General features: G+C 36.4%; 1 protein-coding gene across 6 annotated transcripts in view; it reads left to right on the forward strand.

Moving 5' to 3' along the window:
• The window catches only part of LOC137028714 (HMG box transcription factor BBX), a 42260-nt gene that overhangs the window by 14248 nt on the left and 6485 nt on the right, over positions 1 to 21527 (forward strand). For 2 of the 6 annotated variants that reach the window (XM_067397860.1, XM_067397859.1), the window contains exons 3-16: positions 2184 to 2355; positions 4675 to 4932; positions 5141 to 5342; positions 5568 to 5635; positions 10175 to 10255; positions 10417 to 10491; positions 10626 to 10703; positions 13815 to 13892; positions 14917 to 15790; positions 16305 to 16443; positions 17869 to 18017; positions 18209 to 18298; positions 18679 to 18870; positions 21307 to 21502. In XM_067397860.1, coding sequence (XP_067253961.1) covers positions 2197 to 2355; positions 4675 to 4932; positions 5141 to 5342; positions 5568 to 5635; positions 10175 to 10255; positions 10417 to 10491; positions 10626 to 10703; positions 13815 to 13892; positions 14917 to 15790; positions 16305 to 16443; positions 17869 to 18017; positions 18209 to 18298; positions 18679 to 18870; positions 21307 to 21502 — 2639 coding nt within the window. In that variant the 5' untranslated portion in view covers positions 2184 to 2196. Of the gene's footprint in view, positions 1 to 2183; positions 2356 to 4674; positions 4933 to 5140; positions 5343 to 5567; positions 5636 to 10174; positions 10256 to 10416; positions 10492 to 10625; positions 10704 to 13814; positions 13893 to 14916; positions 15791 to 16304; positions 16444 to 17868; positions 18172 to 18208; positions 18299 to 18678; positions 18871 to 21306; positions 21503 to 21527 lie in introns of those variants that run through there. The other 4 variants (XM_067397861.1, XM_067397862.1, XM_067397863.1 and 1 more) reach the window with 4 other exon arrangements.

Genomic DNA, 21527 nt, shown 5'->3' on the forward strand with positions numbered 1-21527 from the left:
AATTAACATTAACTGAAATTTATAAATGCTTTAAGCCCAAAGTACACTTCAGCCATCCGCATGACGTAATTTTTGTCATCAGCAGGGGCCACGGATGTCCGCACACCCAGCCCAATTTTTGAGAAAGCACGGACGGTCTGCATACAACAGCGCATGTGCGAGTGACTTGTGTGCGTCGAACGCATCTTTCCTCATACTGTTTTTGAAGAAAATCTCTCTTGTGTTTAATTTGGTTAACGCGACAATAACGCATTAACAGTTCAAAAATGGCAATGTTAAAGCAGGCTCTATTTGACCCTATGAATCATCCATAGTTCAAGCCGGGGTTGCCAGGACTGTTTCATTTATTTATTTATTTTTTAAATCTAACAATATAACAGTATCGCCTCCAATCCAATAATTACAAAGAGCTTTGTGCTTTGTTACTTACGATAAGAAATAAATTGTCAGTTTTCAAGTTCTGTCCATTTTATCTTGAATTTCAAATAATAAATTGCGCTTTGACCGTCTTAAATGTGACGTGTCAGGTCGCTGTTGCACTTCAGTTCAAGAGTCTCGAAAAACATGCATCTCGAAAAACATGCATGAACATCATGTTGAAAGATACAGTACAACTTACTGGAATGTATCATGTCTCGTGTAATCACTTAATCTGTGTTTCGCAGAAAGATGTCAATAAAACTGCTTGTGAACAATATGTCACATTTACCTCAGGAATGTTTTCCTGAGTTCACGGTTCATTAGTTAGCTATAAAATTTGAATAAAAAAAAAACACTAGATAGGAGCTTATTTACTGTTAATGATATGTTTGGATAAATTTGCCATGATGACAGATGAGTGGTTATGAAAACTACCTTATGTGCAACTGAGTTTTTATTTGAGTTTAATTATTATATCTGAAAATAAATAGCAGCTGAACCTCTGTTGTTAATTGTAACCTCTAATATTATAGTGTACCAAATAAGAGGGTTCCCTGTATAGTTTGTAGCATTATTTGGGAGAGATCTTTCTGTGGCGTTTCTCCTCTCTACTCTCACATTTAGCTTAATCGTTTTAAGATTAATCACATTGTTATTAGTACAATACAAAATCCAATTTTTAATTTTGTATTTTGCAGATTATTTAATTTACCAACATATATTCTCACTAAGTTATATGATACTTTTTACATGGAAATATATAGCTGCCTTTAAAATGCTTATGATATTTTTGGGTCCTTGGCATGAAAAAATGTGAAAACATCTGGACTAAATGACATTTACATCCACTAATAACCTGCTATTTTTTGAGTTCTCACATTAACAACGTTGAATGAACGTGCAAGACCTCGTCTAGCGTCAGCATTTGTTCAGTCCTGTAACTGAATTAACAGCAAGAGGGCAGCAGACACAAGCTATGGACAACCTTCCAGAAGATGTCTGCTGCTAAAACATTGTACTCCCAATTTCAGATCCATTCTGGATCCTTCCTGTGTGCAGTTTAAAATGTAACGCATGATAATTGAGGCACATGAGTTAGGGAACAGTCTAGAAGTGAGCTAGTATGTTAAGTTTCATGGTGATGTGACTGGGTGTGTGTGTGTGTGTGTTCCCCTTCCTGTTTGTGTGCATGCGGCGAACGTGTGCGATATGTGTGCTCTGGTCCTATTGGAGAGGAGAGAGTTGGTGTTTGTGAAGGTCACATGTACAGTAGAGCTGCACCGGTGCTGCAGATGCAGAAGAACAGTGCTGAGATAGACAGGGAACCCTGTGTCCGCTCTCCATCAGCGAACACTGCGCCGCACTGCACTCGACAACATGCCTGTTTTTTTCTTGAACTAACAATGCACACAGGAACACACTGTACATTGAATTTGCGCTGAATCAACAGTGTTTTAAGTTTCCTTATCCACAGCTAATAATGCTTAGATTCACCCCACTTGATTTATAGCTGTATCAAAAATACATTATTATAGTCTTGCCTTTTCTTCTATATCTTATTATATTTACAGACTGTGGCTGCCTTTCTGTCTCTTATTTTATTTTTTTTCCTCGTTGTAACCAATTACACATTTTACCTTTGACTTAACTACCAGGCAATGTAATTATCAGTGTGTCACGGCCTCTTCCTGTCCTATTGTCTGTTATATTATGTTGAAGAGCATTAAGGGCTGTGTTTGACCTCTGACCTTTGCCCTCATCAGGGTCAGCAGCAGTATGAAGGGTGGAGGTGGAGGGAAAGAACCTCCGGTGGAGGGAGAGGTCAGCGGAAAGCGGCCCAAACGCAAGTGTCTGCAGTGGCACCCGCTGCTGGCCAAGAAAGCCCCAGACTTCTCTGAGGAAGAGGAGGAGGAAGATGAAGAAGAGCTGGAGAAGGTGAATGATTAATCAAACTGCATTGCATTAACACTGCCATTAGTGTTGTGTTCGTTATGGCAGTTGCTCTTTAAAGACCGGAAGTCTGTAAAATGAGAGTTTTGTGGCTATTGGTTCACGTGTTTTGAGGTCATCTGTATGCTGGTGTACTTCTAAACATTGACAAAATGTGCTTTTAGGCAATTTAAACATTTAAAGTTTACATAAAGCTGCAGTCCGCCATTTTTCTTTGTCGCCATCTCTGTTTGAAAAATGCAATTGCAGTCATATGCGGAATAGTTATCATTACGTACGTGGGTTGTGCGTCGGCACGGCTCAGCGCGGATGAATCTAATGTTTGCTGTCAGTCACCGCACCGGTGTGGATACTGAACTTCAGAATCACAGATTCTATGTCTTGAAAGTATGACCAATATAAGAATTTTCACTGGAAAATATCATCTGAACAAGCAAGTAACATTTCTGCCACTTTTGTTCTGACCAACTGAGGAAAAAAGCATTAGGCCTACAATAAATCGTGCTGCCAATGATGGTTAAATCTAACGATCGCTTAGCTCGGATCATGTCAAACCGTGCAAATTATTATTACTGTTATACTTTATTCTCAAATTGTTAATATTAACAACATCAGCATTGCGTGACTATCCCTGCATCTCAATCAGCTCCCTAGGTCATGAATCAGTATAATCACATAAATGAATGTGGCCGATTCCCTTATCAGTGCCCTGACTACTGAACTAGGAGCTGATTGAGATGCACACTATGTGTATTTGGTGTATATTAGCGTTACCTGTAGATTTCAATTTCTGTAGCCACTCCACAGTCCAAAGACTTTTGCTTTTTGACTACGGGTGAATCTCCAGTTGTCACTGATGATTGTCAGTGTCAGTGACGTTTAATTATTTCAGCTGCTGTGAGAGCAGGCTATAAATGATTCGCTACAAGCAGCATCCTCACATGATAAAACCGACTTGCCTCGACTCCCTCTTTTTGTTTACGGACGTGACGTAATGACGCAAAGACAAACTGCTGCATGCTCGAATTTCACGCGGAAATCCACCAGGTCGCTCTTATTTTAAAACATTATTACAAGCTTACTGTTGTGAATCGGGCTAAGATAATGAGATGGTTTTGAACACTGGCTGGTTATGTACTTGCTCAACAATTGATTTTGGATAATTTTTAACCAAAAAAAAGTTACAGACTGCAGCTTTAAATTACTGTTCAAATGTTTGGGACTGGTAAGATTTTTTTTCTGTTTTTGAAAGGCGTATCTTATGCTCACCAAGACAGCATTTATTTATTTTTTTATCAAAAATACAGTAAAAACTGTAATATTGCAAAATATTAAAAAATTTAAAATAGCAGTTTTCTGTTTGAATATATTTTAAAATTAAATTTATCTATGTGATGCAAAGTTGAATTCTCAGCATCATTTCTCCAGTCTTCAGTGTCACATGATTCTTCAGAAATCATTCTAATATACTGATTTGCTGCTCAAGAAAGATTTCTGATTATTATCAGTGTTGAAAAAAGTTGTGCTGCTTAATATTTTTGTGGAAACTGACACTTTTTTCAGGATTCTTTGATGAATAGAAAGTTCAAAAGAACAGCATTTATTTCAACTTAATCTTTTGTAACATTTTAATGTCTTTACTGTCCATTTTGATCAATTTAATGCTATTAAAGTATTTATCTTACTGATTCTAAACTTTTGAATGTATATTGAGAGCTATGTAGACAGAAATTTGCCCAATCAAATACTCTTTAGTAAGAGAATAATCAGTATCAAATAGCAATAGCATGATCATACGATTAACTTTAGGTGGACTAAACTAAGGTTATTAAAAATAGATGTGCCATTTCCACCCAATCTGTTTCAGTTTCAGAAATGCATCAGTACAGGTATGAAATCATGTGCCAAAGCTTATTTTTTGGTCAATTATTTCATGGAGGAAGGACAAAATCAAATTACCTTGGGTAGTTTCCTTGCGGTTCAAATGCAGGTTTTCCCAAACTTCTGTTACGAACCCCTGGAGGTTCATGAGGGAACTGAAGGGGCTTTGTGAGTTGATGAAAAGCTAATAATTATGTAAATCTTCAAAATTCTTTTAAAATAAAAACACGACTCCCTTGTTTAATGTGAAGCGATCCATATTGATTGTTTCATTTTAATATCTTACTGTGGTGAAATATTGCAGCAAAAATGTGTGAATAGACCTTGATTTTATCTTAGTGTAGCTTTGTCCACTCTTGCTGTTGAAATTAACCAGGTCCCTTTGTGTGTCTATCTAATTTTTTTCCTCACTTTTCACCCCAGGAGCCAGTGTTATGTGCAGAGACCAGAGCCCAGGAGGGAGAGTGTGGCGGGATGGAAGATGACAGTGAAGAATACTCCTCTGAGCAGCGGGCTCGACGGCCCATGAACGCCTTTCTGCTGTTCTGCAAACGCCACCGCTCGCTGGTCCGACAGGAGCATCCGCGACTAGACAACCGGGGGGCCACTAAGATCCTGGCAGACTGGTGGGCCGTACTGGACCCCAAAGAAAAACAGAAATACACAGACATGGCTAAGGAGGTAAAAAGGAGGCAGACCACACACAATAAGTCCCTTGTTTTTTTTGTAGTGATAACGATTGGAAATGTTAAACTCTTATCTAACATAAAATTGACTTAGCTGCTTGGAAAGCTGTTTGTTTTTAACTCCTCAAAGACAGCAGGAAAAAAAAGGCTGATGTGAATCAGCGTTTAAATTATTATTTGATGGTATGTTCTGTCTGACACAGTACAAGGATGCGTTCATGAAAGCTAACCCTGGTTACAAATGGTGTCCTGCCACAAACAAGCCGGTAAAGAGTCCCTCCCACTCTGTGAGTAACGCCCGCAAGAAGGTCTGGTCTCTTCCCTCCAACCCTAGTAAGGATCCTTCAGTTGCCAAAAAACAGGCCAAAACTGACAGCACACCTCAACTCAACTTCGCCATGGCTGGTAGGAACAAAACAAGCACCTGAATGTGTACACACATACACTGCTGTTTTTGAAAAAAGTCTTTATTACTACAATTTTATATTTGAATGTATTTTTAAAAGTTTGTGATGGCAAAGGTTTTCAGCATCATTACTCCAGTCTTCATTGTCACATGGTGCTTAAGAAACATTTCTTATTATCATCAAGGTTTAAAACAGCTGAGCTACTTAATATTTGTTTTTATAGATCCCAATAAGATGGGGGGCCTAAGCATGCTGCTGTTAGCCGGGGAGCATGCGCTGACCGCCAGAGAGGTACAGTAACATAATTTTAATAAATATATAAAATAACCTTTCAGCCCAAGTACCACCTTTGATCAAATTAAAACATTCAAGACTGTTCTGTGAATGCAAACCTATGGACTGTATGACGTAATGCCATATTTTGATTAAAATTAGAGATGATTATTACCATACCTTTATTGGATGATTATGAATATTTAATTGTGCATGCTCATGCGTACTATTTTTATATTTAGAATAACTTTGTCATCTAACTCTCACTAAAAGTTAATCTTTAAAAACAATGATTGAAAGGGATAGTTCACCAAAAATGAAAATGATCTCTTGATTTACTTACACTCAAGCCATCATAGGTGTATATGACTATCTTCTTTCAGATGAACACATTCAGAGATATATTTAAAAATATCTTGGCTCTTTAAACTTTATAATGGTTGTTAAAAATAATCCATATGACTCCAGGGGGTTATTAAATGCCCAGGGGGTTATTAAATGGTTATTAAATTAATAAAACGAAGCTGTAAGAAAAATACACATATTTAAAACTTTATAAGCTAAAAAAAACTAACTTCCGGCAGATGACCGCACGCATACTGCGCAAACCAGCTTACGCCAACTTACGCCACAAAACTAACCCCTGAAGCGATGTATGATGCAGGATGTAGGAGTAGCGTAAGCTTGGACACCTCTTGCGGTTCAAACAAACATGGCTGGGCAACAAACTCAGGCTCTTCTTCTCTTATATCAAAATCCTCCGACATTTCTCTTTAAAGGGGTGGTTCCATGCGATTTTACTTTTTTAACTTTAGTTAGTGTGTAATGTTGCTGGTTGAGCATAAACAGTATCTGCAAAGTTACAGCGCTGAACGTTTAATGCAAACGGAGATATTGTCTTTTAAAGTTATGGCAGTTTATTGCCTACAAAAAATGTTAAAGAAAAATGCCTAAAAAAAAAACACTGAACCACCCCTTTAAAATTTCTCGTTTTAGACTTCTAATTCATGACCGATGCTTTGTTTCGCTCTATCCTCTGCACTCCCGTGTTCGTCATTACGTTATGCTTCAGGTCAGTGGTTACTTTTCCACCGCAAATCAATGCATGTGGCCATCTGCCGGAAGCTAGTTATTATAGGTGATAAAGTTTTAAATATGGATATTTTTCTTACAAAAACCTATTGCTTCGCTTCAGAAGGCCTTTATTAACCCTCTGGAGCTGTATGGATTATTTTTATGATGGATGGATGCATTTTTTGGGGCTTTAAAATCTGGAGCCCCTTCACTACCATTATAAAGCTTAGAAGGATATTTTTAAATAAATCTCCGATTGTGTTCATCTGAAAGAAGATAAGTCGTATACACCTAGGATGGCTTGAAGGTGAGTAAATCATGGGACATTTTTTTTATTTTTGAGTGAACTAACCCTTTAAAAACACTGTTAAATGTAATCTTTAACAAATCCCTAAATGTATATCCATTTTTAAAATGGTTGATTTTAGTTTTTAGTGTTTTATTTTTAATTTAATTAGACAAAATAATACAGATTTTATTATCAGCCATAATATGAAAACAATTATTGTTTTGAAGATATTGGCCAGATTTTTAATATCAGTGCATCCATTATTAATATCAATATTCCTGTAGTTTATATGCAGATGAGAACAGCAACCCAAAACACAAATAGTCCACAATAATAACATTTAGAAAAGATTACAGTGTAATTGCACATGTTAATATGCAGATTAGTAGTAGGAGCACAGTGTAACCACAGTCGAGTTAAATGAGGTTTTAAAACCAGGAGCACAAAGAGGGCTCTAGATGAGAATAACAGTTATTAGTCTAGATCCATGTCCTCATATCTTGATGTGATTGAGACAAATCTGCATCATTCTGTACTCACGGCAGACCTCTGATATAATGAGCACATGATCAGTGCTCACGTAAATAGACTGTGACAAGCCCATCTCCACGGATACAGCAGCCACAGCGGTCTGTGACTAAACAGACTGGGATGACTGTTTTGGGCCCCAAACTGGGTTTGTGTACCATTAGGAGGTGCATAGACTTCATAAATTGTATAGCTTTATGAGGCGTTTGAGACATCAGGCCAATGTGTGTGTGTGATTCAGGGATGTGAGCTGTTTGTGTGTGTTCCTGTGGGTTCCTCAGACTCTCACCCTGGTTAATCCTCTGTAAATTCCATTTTGCTGCCACTAAGTGATCCTAATTGCCTTCGGCGCAGTGCATTTGTCACTGAACAGGGCCACGGGAGGTTAATACAAAACAAAAGGCAGCGCCTCCATGTTTTGCAGACAAATACATCATATGTTTAGTCCTTTTCAAGGGACGGGGCTGAATGCTCTACCTGTTGACTGTCTGTAATGTTTGAACAGGAATTGTCTTCTAAGTCTCTCTGTTGTCAAACACAATCTCACACACACAGGTTGATCCAAAGCAACTGTGCCTGGCATTAGTGCACTGCAAATGAAAAGTCACTGCTAAATTAAGAGTAACACCATGTCGACATTGCTTTGTGTGGACGGACGTCTCATTTTTTTGTGCTGCATAGTTACACCAGCTACTTTCTTTTCGCAGTTTGCCTAAAATAATAAAGCAATAGCAAATCGATTCTAATTCTGGAATATTCTCAAGGTCAGAAATAAGATATTTGTCATAAAATTATAATTTCCATTCTGCTTATCAATTCCTATGTGCGCATTTTAATGTGGTTTTAAACCATTCAAGCGCAAGCATAAGCGAAAGAGAAGTCTTTTCGGCACGTGCTGTTTTCTGCACTGGGCACGAATACTGAATGCTGTCTCATATAGTGCACGAATACTGAATGAATTCCTCTTTCGCATCTTCTTGCGCTTGAACGGACAAATACACACACAATGATGTCAAAATATCCTCGTAAACACAGTCGGTTATGATTTAAGTGAACGTTAACAGAAAATGTATTTGTAACAGTATATTGGATCCGTGCAGTAGGTCTTAAAGTGACAGCAGCCTAATAAACCTGCTGCCGTCTGTGTAATTAATGTTAATCAAACAACAATAGACAAAGAAAATCACTCAATGATCTTTTGTAACACTGAATAACTTTTGTAACATTAATAAGGATTAATCTATATTTTTTGGGGGGGAAAAAAGAAAATTATGTAGTGTCATTTTACATTTGATTTCAATTTCTGAACTTTTAGTTGTATTTTTATTTGCTAATTTACTTATTTGTTCTTATTGTATTACTGACAGTATACTTATGTTTGGAATTTATATTAGTTATTTGTTCTTTAGGCTGCTAATTTTTGTTCATGGTATTCAGCTGCAAAAGAATGTTTTTTTGCAAAATGACAGAATAAGTATGTATATATTTGACTTTATTTTTTTAACATATTGGAATCGAAACTGGGAATTGTTAACAATCAGAATTGATAAACAGAATCGGAAGTGGAATCGCTAAAATTCAAATGTTAACCAACCCTATAGGGAACTGATTTCTAATCATTTTAATTCCGTATATATTCAAATATTTTTTTGACTGTTACATAAAAAAACAGTATGTGATATTTCTAGTGCCCAATGCAGGGCAATCCTTTGTGTTTATGGGCAGCCTGTGATCTGTGTCTGATTTCTTTCACTGTACATCAACACTAACTTTAAAAAGTTTGTGGTCTGTAAAATATATATATATTCTTTATTTAATATATATGTTAATAATTTATATATATGTACATATTTTAATAATTTTATTCAGCAAGGACATGTTAAAAGTGAAAGTAAAAACAAAATATTACAAAAGATTTCCATTTCAAATCCAGTTTTGTTTTTGTTGTTGTAGTTTGTTTCTTGAGAAATGATTGCTAAAAATTCAGGAATAAATTACATATTAGGAATATATTACAATTGAAAATTGTTTTTTAGAATTGTAATATTTCACATAGCCTTAGTGAGCATAAGAGAAAAAATCTTTTAAATGTTAGTGTACTCCAGCCACTTTTTAATGACAAAAATATATTTATATCAAATGTGAATGAATTTCTATGACTTTTATTTATTTAAATAATTTTTTGGTTTCTAAATTTCTACATTATGTAACCATATGTAGCATTATGGAAAAAAAATATTACATGTAATTGAAAAACAGTGTAATTATAATCATTTTTTATTTAAAACAATTTATTTAAAATACTTATTTTTATAAATACTTGAAATAATTATTTCATTGAATAGAAAGTATACATAACTATTCAGTTGTTTTACTGTGCTGATGTCTTCAGTACTAGTTACTGAGTTGACATGCAGCAAGTTTCCAGTGTAGACACATCAAGCTGTCATGTTGTCACTTCCTGTTTAGACAATGTGGGTATTTTTTATTTTATTAAATCTACCTGTGGCTTTTCCATCAAGCTGTCAACAGAGGGAGGTGTTGAGTTGTAAATGTCAGTGGTCATTTCAAACAGGATGTTGATTCAAGATTTACTTTTATGGCTTTGTTCTGCTTTACTGATTTCTTTTTTTTTTTTTTTTTCTGGTTTCATGCTTTCATTGTAGATTTCCTCCAGCTCTTCCCAGACAGGATGCACAGATGTTGCTAAGCACACTGGGAAATCAGCCCTTTTCCAGCTGGCTGAGGTGAGACCACCTGAAGACTTGTCACTTCTTAACAACAGACCCTTAAAAACCTCCTTAGCAGTGAGACATCTCAGATATGGATGGGTGGCTGTGTGCGTCTACATGAATTGCTTAATGATCTGAATGCATTTTGTTGACACTCTTTTACTTTTTCTCCTCAGATTTCTTCCAGTCCAGCGCAGCCTGCTGGAGGAAGTAAGAATGCTGAGGACACAAGCTCTCTCACACATGTAGAGGTGAGGGACAGTCAAACATGGTTTTGGATACTTAAAGTGTAATAGGTGCTATATTAATGTGGAAGGTTTGGTTATCTTTTTAATTTCAAATGATATCGGAGCACTCATTTGGTTTGCTTTAATGTCCTTCTTAGGCCTCTGGACCATCCCAGCCAAGCTCACCAGACCTGCCCAAGAGTTGTGTTAAATCACCCCTGTTTCAGCTGGCTGAGGTACAGTTGTAATAAACTCTCCTAGAAACTCCATTTTCCACCCTTGCAACCCCCAACTGTACATCCCACCCTGAATTGTCCACCTTACATTTTAGAGCTGGAGCCAAGCCTGCTCCCATCTATCTTAACTTTAACTTTAGTTAGTGTGTAATGTTGCTGTTAGATCATAAACAACATCTGCAAAGTTAAATGCAAAGTTCAATGCAAAGGGAGATATTTTCTTTAAAGAAATCGCTTTTTAAGGACTACAACAAATTGCTGGTAGGGACTACAATGAGCTTCTTCCCAGGTTAGTGACATCATTAACCCTAAAATGTACATAAACCCCGCCCATGAGAACACACAACAAAGGGGGCGAGGCCATGTTGGGCTGCTTTAGAGAAGAGGTAGTATAGTGTTGTTGCCATGTCATCATTTTAAGCCGGACTGCTTCACAACTGAGGGTCAATTCAATGCTGGATTTGCACAAAAGAGTAACATGACGGCACATGCTAGTCGATGAGTTAAATCAGCTCCACAACAACTACATAAATTTATCCACTAACCATTTAGAAAAGTCCAGTTGCATTCTAAAAGTTGTAACTTCTTCCTGAGTCTCTCCATCAGTGTCCGACTCCGGTTTGAACAATGTAACATTCTGACAATCGTCATTTTGGCTGCGTGAGATTCTCCAGCTTTGTTGTTGTTGAGCAACCGAAGCACAAGCTGTTAAAGCTCCACCCTCTTCTGGAAAGCGGGCAGGGAGCTACAGCTCATTTGCATTTAAAGGGACACACACAAAAACGGCATGTTTTTGCTCACACTCAAATAGGGGCAAATTTGACAAGCTATAATAAATTATCTGTGGTGTATTTTGAGCTGAAACTTCACAGACACATTCTGGGGACACCAGAGACTTGTATTACATCTTTTAAAAGGGGCATTATAGGACCCCTTTAAATGCATTTTGGGGTGTTCACATTGACTGCAATTTATTTGGCTACAGTAGTAAAAATAGGGCTGTCAAAATTAACATGGTAAAGCATGTGATTGAATTTTTTCAGTTTAAAAATAATGCATTAAAAATATTTAAAGCAATTAACGCACGTTTTTTTTTTCGTCATCCTTTTAGCTAGCTTATATGATCACGCTCGTATTCTTGCAAATGCTTTTAAAGCATTCAAGCATGACAGACACAAAAGAGAACTCAGTGCAGTACAGTCACGCTGTCTGTGAATCTCCCGTCTGTGTGACACACACACACGACTCAGAACTGCACGCTTTCTTTCTTGCTTTAACAGACATAAAAGCACAAAATTATGCCAGAACACCCATTGTGTCAGGTATCCACTTAAGCACAGTCTTAAATTAGTTAAATAAAAATGAAGAGTTGTGAGAAAATACGATGCGTGTCAGATCTTCGTCATGTGCGGCAAGTCTTAAAGTGACAGCAGCCTAATAAACCTGCTGCAGTCCGTAATTGTTGTTAATCAAAAAACAAAAGAAAAAGAGAAAATCACTCACTGCTCTTGACTGAATCACTTTTGTAGCTTTAATAAAAAATTAATCTATTTTTAATTTATAAATATAGCCTAATGAAACAATGAAGACTGTGAAGTGTTTGATGATTCAATTTCTGGATATGTATATAGTATTGAGTATTTATATTTATAATATATTGAAATTATTACAATATAAAAACTTTAAAAACTTTAATGTCAGTTGTGATTAATCAGGATTAATTACAGAAAAATTTGCAATTAATTAGTTGATTTTTTTTTTTAATCAATTGACAGCACTAGTAAAAAATAATGTCATTCATTAGCTGAATTGATATAGAAAATTTAATTGGGGTATGATATATAACTTTTTCTTCAAACTCAGTGTAAATACTTATAAATCATATGTAAAATATTTGTAAATAATTTAGTTTTGTTATTTATTTAGCTGTATTATACTAATACCAGAAATCTAAGATAAAACCTTCTGCCTTTTTACCCCACAACTTTCAGTTATTAAACAAATATTCTGCAGTCAGTGACCACAGCAGAAACCCTCAGTAACTCATAGAGTACCAAATAAAATATCTCGCTTCTGCTTTTGCTGGTGTATTACCTGTTAGAACACCAACTTCCTCCATCCAGGCGGCCATTTTGATACTCCTGCATTTCAAGTTGTTGCTTTTGTTTTCAGCACTTCTCATCATCGTCATTAACTGGAAAGACGCTCAGCTGATTTAGTTTGGTTTGAAGAATTTGAGAAGTTTGCACTGAAACGGTGGCACAAAATGTGACAGCATGTGACACATGAGGATGGTTATATTAGGCAGTGTTGTTACTGTTACATAAAACAAAAACTAGTAATTAAAGCTAAAATATAATACATTTTAGATAAAAAAAAAAAAAGTAAAATACTTTGACTTGGCAATTAAACTGCTAAAACTGCTAAAATAAAGATAAAATAAAAAATAAAGGCTTTATAGAAATGTTAAAAATATTAAAGTATTATAAAACATATTACAAATAAAAAAAATTAAGCAACGGAATTACTAAAACTTTAAAAACTGAAATGCAAACAAAAAATAAAAATATAAAAATACAATGAAAATAAAAGCTTATTAAAAAATGAATAAAGCTATAATAGTATATACATAGTAGAATAACACTATTAGGCAGTGAATATTAATTTTAATTAATTTTTTGAAATTTAAAAAAAAAATCCCGTACATTGAATAAAGTCAATTATTCAGTCAGTTATTAAAGTCAGATTCTCAAGTCATATAGGACCCAGAGTATTATAGAGATCGGGACCTTTTGTCCACCTAGCAACACCCTGGCAACCACCCTTAACACTGTGCCCCTATGGCAGCGAGTTTTGCATGTGCGAGTACCACTCGCATTTTCTTAAGAACATGTAAAAACAATTTAAAATGTCTTTTACTTAAATACAATTTAAAATGTATTTACTTAAATGCCATTGCAGCATTGTGATTTTACCCAGAACCCTCCTTAATAAATGAGCAGTCTATATTTTTCCCTAAACAAGCTCCATATTTCTATGTGTGTTCCTCTCTGTGGGTCAATAATGTGCTTGTTATTGGTCTTAATATGCGTGTTTCTTCTGTCTCTGTAGCAGATCTCCTCCAGTAGGTCTCAGTCAGTGTCTGAGGTGAGGCAGTGCGGCCAGTCGGCTCTTTTCCAGCTCGCTGAGGTACATCACCAACCCACAGTCACATGGCACAATCACTGCCCCGGGTTACACAAAGATACAAGACGGGGATGAATCTTATGCTACATACAGTATTTGATGTTATAGTGCAGAATTAAAGCTCACTGAGGCAGTGGCTGGTGTTGACCGGTTGGCATGGACAGTGGCAGGCAATGTTATGTAATAAATCCTAGGAAACTTTTGATGTGTATGCTGCCACCTGGTGGCTGTTTATATTTTTAAGTCAACATAAAGGTAAAAATGACCTATTTACTTTCTTAATACATGTTACTGCTGTGAATGATTAATCGGTACACATTTCCTGAAAAATGTTGTAAAAATTTCAAAATGTACTAAAAACAACTTGGCTTATGAAATAAATTGATTTATTAACATTTATACTTCTCCTATATATAATATTATATAGATATATATAATGTAATATTTATTTCTAAATAGGATTATGTAAATTATATTATAAATATAAACATATTTTAATTTATTTACAATTAATTTATATACATTTAAATACATTTTTTATTTTAAAGCAAGATTTTTAAACGATCTACCAATTGAACACTTGTATTTAAGTTTTTGCTGAAAGTAGTTTTAAAATCTTACGCAAAAAAATTTTGGGCAAGATATTAATTAAACTTAGGCGAGTAAGTAACCTAGCAACTGCATAGCAACACCCTGGCAAGCATTCATTCTATCAGTATGTTCCAAAATAACTTGTTAACTTATCTTTTATTTTTAAGTATGTTTAGATATTTTTACTTAAAGCAATACAAAGATACTGAATAGGAATTGAATTTGTAACAATGTAGAAACCACATAATTCAAAATTACATTTTTCCCAATTTAATATCCTGTTTCACTTAGCAGCATGTCACATTATTGAAGGAACGGCCTTCAGGCAGCTGATATGTTGCATGATATCTAATAGCCAGTAAGACATGAATATCTGTGCCAGAGGTCATTTTTATTGCAAAGCTCCATAACCTGATGTCCTTATGTGTTTATATAGATGTGTTTGGCCTCTGAGGCTGAGAAAATGGAAGCTCGATCCTCCCAGCCCTCTGGCGGTTCTTCTTCTCTCTGTGCTCAGCACAGCTCAATTAGCACAGCCATCCCAGACCACGAAGAGCAGGGGGACGCTCCCGAACTTCCTCTCCCCACATCGTCATCCTCTACCTCTGGCTCCGGCTCCACCTCATCCTCCCCTACGGACACCACCCCATCTGACATCAGCCCTTGTAAGATGCTGAAGAAGAAGAAAAAGAAGAAAGAAAATAAAGAGTCTGATGAAAATCCTGCATCGCCCAAAAAGGCGAAGAAGCGCCAGTCATCCGAGTCGGACCTGGACAGCGTGATGTTCACCATTGAAGCAGTAGCAAAAGGTGCTTGGGGCTCAGAAGAGACACCCAGGAAGAAAGCTCGTCCCTCAGAGAGTGAAGGCAGCCCCACTGCGGACCAATCTCCAGCTGTGAAGAAGAAAAAGTCTAAACCGAAAAAACAGCTTAAGTTAAAAGACGATGCCACGGAAGAAGAGGAAGAAGGGGACGAAGAGGCGAATAATAAGCCACAGGATGTAGAGATGAAATCTGAGGAAGCTCCTTTGACCCCTAAAGCTGAGTGTGAGAGTGAACCAGACCTGAAGGTGGAGCCTCCTAGTGGCGTGGAGGACATGGAACCACACTGCTCTCCTCTGCAGCAAACAGAACTGGAGGAGAAAGACACCGACACCAAACCACCTCAAACCAGACAGGAAGATAAAGACCTGGAGGTTAAGCCAGAGAACTGTGGGTCCAGGAAGTCTGAGCGAAGCTGTAAAGGAGCACTTTATAAGACTCTAGTGTCCGAAGGGATGCTCACATCACTTAGAGCAAATGTAGACCGAGGTAACGCACACACACCTCCCAAAGGTTCCTTTCCTGTTAGTTAGAGACTGGATTTGAAACTCGTTTCCCACTAGTTCCTGCTGATAATGTGTAACAAATAATAGCATTGAAAAAACTTACTTCCTCATTTATGTGTTATTCTGCAGAAATGACAACACTACAAAAAGTCTTTAAATTGTGCTTTCTATCATTTTCTAAAGAAGTGCTTTCCAATGTTACTCCCACTGTAAGGTTGACGTTGAACGACATGCCAAATTTCATTTAGAATTTTCTCTTCATTTCATTTCATTTTCATTATTTATTTATTTATTTATAAAGCACATTTAAAAACAACCCAAGGTTCACCAAGATCAAGTAAAAATTAAAATTAAAATCTATAAAGCAACAAACATAAAACTAAAATAATACTTACTATGATTCAGTTGACCATTATCTCATGATTTATATTTAAACTAAAAACATTTGATACAGTGAATGAAAAATGTGCTGTTTGGGCTGCTGATCTGTTTTCTAGGGAAAAGAGGTTCCATTCGAGGCAGTGTGTCTGATCATGAGGGCGGCTGGAATGATGAAAGCTGGGGATTTTCTCAAGCTGCTACCAGCAACCCAAAAAAGCTCAAGAAGTCCAAGTCTAAGGAGGAAACCACCCCAGGGTGAGCTGTAATTTCTCCATCACATCACTGAATCTGCAGGGAAACAGTGATTATTCTTCTGCAGAGGAGTTTTTTGAATGGGGCTGCAACTAACAGCTATTTTTATAATGGAATTTTTTTTCTAGATTAATCACAAATGGATTGACATGCCGTTAAATAATGGCGTAAATGCCAGTAAATTGACTACCGCAAACCTTAGTGAATCCCGTTGCTTGATTGATTTTAAATACTCTCCTTCCATAAATTTTGGGTCTGAAAGGGAAACTCCTACAAATTCATATGCAATAAGGTCAGCCGCAAAAGTAACTGTGTCCATGCCATTTCAGTGCTAATTTTTCACAGCATGTCTTTAGTAAATCTTGACAATAGTTTTTTAATGCCAAAAGAGTTAAAGCTGTTAGTAAATCTGGCACAAAATAATTACAAATTTGTTGATTTTTTTTTCTTTCTTTTTTTTTTGTCATTTTATTGATTAGTTGCAGCCTTATTTACCATTGCTTTAGCAGTGGTTCTGAAACTTTTTTTTTCACGCCCCCCTTAAACGTTTAAAAAATCGTAATAATTTAACAATAATTAATAATTTCACTAAAAAATTATAAAAATTCAGTGATAATTTCACTAAAAATTATAAAAGTTCAGCGGCAGCTAGTGCTTTTTCTTTGCTGTGTTCTTTTTTCTGCCGATCTCCTGCCCTCACCCCCAAAAACTACATTCCGTTTTGCGTTCTGACGAGCCTGCAATGCATTGAAGCAGCACAGCATCTTCAGATCACGAAATACAATCATGCGTTACAGCCATCTATTGTTATATCACGCATCTTGCGGCTTTTCAGTTCACTGAGAAATGATCATCTGATTAATATGTAAAGGACAGGAGTGGGTTTATACTTCGCATGAATCGATTAGTAAAGGTTATGATAAACAAATGATTAAAACGCTGTCTGTGTCGAAGACTTTAAGCACATACAGGTGAATAGTAGTCTTTTTTAAATTGATTGTCCTGCTTTATTGCAGGCTATATCAAATGTATGCAAACTATTTTATTACTGTGGTGACCTGCCATAGTTTAATCTGTCCTGACACAGTTTTATAATGAACCTATAAGATAACTAACATGGTGTTTTGCGTCATTGCATTGACAAAGCATCCGTCAATTGAGCAGAAAACAAAATCTCAGTATAGCTTAGTGCGCTTATCACACGGCAAAGGCTGATCTAATAAATTAGGGTTTCAGAATGAAATGCACTATGTTCACCCAAGAAGCGCATGATTCGTGTCTCAAAGCATCATCACTGCATGTGCTGTGAGTGCTCCATCGTGTTTCATTGTGCAGCATTGAAGTCAGTTTAGTCTAGAAGATTTGGAATCTAGGTGAGCAGACATTGCACACAGATTGCTAATGTTTTACTGTCTACAAAACTCACAGACTAGGAAAGCTTGAGGAGGAGTTCGAGAAAAAGTTCAACAGCTTACCACAGTACAGCCCCCTGACATTTGACAAAAAGAGTGTGGCGGTCATCAAGAAGAAAAAAAACAGTGCATCCAGCCCTCCTGAACCGCCCAAAACCTGCAAGGGTAAGTGTATTGCATGTATGGAAACTGACATCACATCCTCCTGGCCCCCACACTCATTTCCTCATTTGCTTACTTTATTAGGAAGTAGCCATTTCATGTTCAGAATGACATGACTTCCACCTAACATAGCATGCTGTGTTGTATTTTTTTTTTCTTTTCTTTTTTTTCTGTTTTGTTGCTTTTGAAATTAGGTTCATCTTCATCTCAGAAAAAGACCTTATTCCACAAGATAGTGAACAAGTACAAACACAGGAAGGAGAAATCCAGTGCCGCAGACAAAGGTGACACCCCCACAGCCATTAGAAACTGTTCAGATATCAGCTTCATTTTCTGTTCAGACAGCAAGAGTGTGTGCACGAGTGTTGGAAACTGTGTCTGCGTGGTGTTGGTTGTTGTTTATCCGTGGTTTTGCCCAGTGTGTCTCAGTATTTCCTGCCGCATAGCAGGGAACGCTGTTATATCTAGGTCACTGTATACTCTGGTTATCTTAAAGGGGCACATGTGAACCAGTTATGTAAATACTTTGATGCAGCCTGTTGTGGTTTAGTACAATTGGCACAAGCTAAATGCAATATAGTATCCTTAAGCACCAATTATTGTCTGGATGTCTACATTAGGAATTCCAGGTCTCAGTCTTGACATATTTCATGTGTTCTTTTAGACATCGCCACACCTGACCCCATGGGTACAGAATCAAGTCCGATAGTGAAGTCGGGCAGTCCGTGTGTGTCTCCCTCTCCTGAACCCCAGAAGGTTCTGGACACGCCTGTGGGCAGTCAGAAAAGGAAGGCCAGGAAGAGTAAAATCACACATTTGGTGCGCACAGCCGATGGCCGAGTGTCACCTGCAGAGGGTGAGCTGAACAAACAGTTTCCTGTTACTGTCTTATTTATGATTTCTAAACAGATAACTCCTTCAAGAAACGCTCTGCACCCATTTTGGTTTTGGTTGAGTTTTTTTATGTGCACTATTGTTCAAAAGTTTGTCAGAAAGTTTTTTTTGCTCATTGAGGCTGCATTTATTTGATCAAAAATACAGTAATATTGTTATATTGTAAAATATTATTTTATTTAATATATTTTAAAATGTAAATTATTCCTGGCAAATCTAATTTTTCAGCATCCATTACTCCAGTCTTCAGTGTCACATGATCCTTAATCATTCTAATATAATGATTTGGTGCTCAAGAACCATTTCTTCTTATTATGATTATTATTATTATTGTGGTAACACTTTACAATAAGGTTCATTAGTTAACATTAGTTAACTACATTAGTTAACATGAACTAATAATGAACTGCACTTCTACAGCATTTATTAATCTTTGTTAATGTTAATTTCAACATTTACTAATAGATTATTAAAATCTTAAAACATTAGTTAATGCACTGTGAACTAACATGAACAAAGAATGAACAACTGTATTTTCATTAACTAACATTAACGAAGATTAGTAAGTACAGTAACAAATGTAATGCTCACGGTTAGTTCATGTTAGTTAATACTTTAATGTTTAACTAATGAACCTTATTGTAAAGTGTTACCATTATTGTAATATTGTGCTGCATTTTTCATGATTAGAAAGATCAAAAGAACAGTTATTAATTAATTACATGATGTGGTGATTTATTAATCGAATTAATTGCAACACCAGATGCAACTTTTTTTGCGCCGCATACAGCGTAGACAATATCACTGATTATAATGGGTTCTATTATCTTTTGACACTTTCCATTCTTCTTTGTATGCTCTATTTTCGCTGTCAATTTTCCTTTTTAGACTCTTTGATAGTGCTATTTTCTCTCACCAGCTTCTCTGCACACCTCCAGCATGCAAACAATAAAAAAAAACAATTTAAAAAATGCAGTTTAGTATGTGAGGATGCCAAGGAATAATTCTGAGTGTAGGCTACGTCAAATAATTATTACAATAAGTTAGGCTCCATTGTGTAACAAGCAAATTAAAATGATACACATTTATTATTCACAATATGGAGAGAGGAAATAAAACACAGTTTGTTAAGATCATGACTCAAACATGCCATTAATGGGCTTATTCAAGTCCTCTTTTATTTTTTGAGTTTTTTTTTAATCCATTCTGCATCTCCCACATATGTGTGTTTTAGCAAGGCGGTCTGTGTTGCAAGTTGGTGAATCAAGATACTTTCCAGGTTACGTGTCACTATGCTTTATTAATTTATCCAGTGTAAAACCCGGACACCCCCACACAAATGTAGCTTTTTGTTAATGTCTGTCCTACTACAGGATTTAACACACAAGAGTAACAGCTCACTACCAATTACAAAAGACACTGACATCAATTAATTTCTTAAATTATCCTTTGACTATGTTCTGGCCCACCAACTTTTTTTTGGCCCAATGCCAAACTTACTTGCTGACCCCTGAAATAGACATTACAAAAAGTAGCTTCAGAAAGTAATACTTTATTTTATTACACATGAACTTTTGGACCATGAGGTTGAGTAAATGATGACTGATACTTTTATTTTATTTTTTAATTAATATGGAATTATAAAATTATTTTTAAAATAAAATTGGACTCTAAATAAAAAAAAATAATAATAAAACTGCCAGTAGGTGGTAGTAAATGTCTTAATGATTAAGTCGTTCATTAATTCATTTAATTCAAATGGCTGCTTCATTCAGGAGTGAAGTATATGGTTCTCTTTAGGCTTGTTGGACTTGAAGCGGTGCTACACGGATCGGTCGGTGTATGAGATCGAAGCATCACGAGAGCGATTAGGTCTGTGTAGTGAGTCCAACAATTATTTTATGAATGGTCCGCTGAATAATTGGTTTTTCAAAACAGGGATTCAGAAATGAAACACTGCTGTGCATTGTGCGGAGATGAACAGTTCTGCTTTGTATTTATATTTTCATTTCTTCAAATTTATGACACTGATGAAGCATTTTGCAATAACAAAAAGTTAGCCACTGAAGCCATTGAAGACTTGCACTCTTTGCAGATATGCAGTATTTGTCAACTATGTATACCGCAACTGAAAGTGTCCACCAATAGAAGGTTGCTAAAAAATGATCCACATTAAGCTAGCCACACCATCTTAACCTGGCACAACTTCCTCATGTTAAATAGAATAGCTTTTTTTAGGCAATTTACTGTATATGACTGGATTCTTCATATCATGTGAGTGTGCATCACTTGAAACATACTTGGATTGTTAGTTTATTCTGTCCTGCCAATAAAAGAAGATTGGGGGGAGGGGTAACATATTTGTCTAAAAGTCTAAAGTTATATTTCTCTGTTGCAGCAGAAGACAAATCTAAGGATCAGACCAAGAATCAGGATGAAAAGCCATTCACTCAAGAGACATTATGCAATAGGGGGGTCTCCTACAATGACCCCAGAACAGCGGAAGAGGACGCGCCGGATACGTCCGGAAGCCTCCCGGCCTTCTTCAGCTTAGCTGCTCTCGCTGAGGTTGCAGCCATGGAGAATGTGCACAGGTAGATGGGACACCCTGCAAACTCA

The sequence above is a fragment of the Chanodichthys erythropterus genome, chromosome 10 (genome assembly GCF_024489055.1).
Source record: "Chanodichthys erythropterus isolate Z2021 chromosome 10, ASM2448905v1, whole genome shotgun sequence".
Classification (NCBI taxonomy): domain Eukaryota; kingdom Metazoa; phylum Chordata; class Actinopteri; order Cypriniformes; family Xenocyprididae; genus Chanodichthys; species Chanodichthys erythropterus.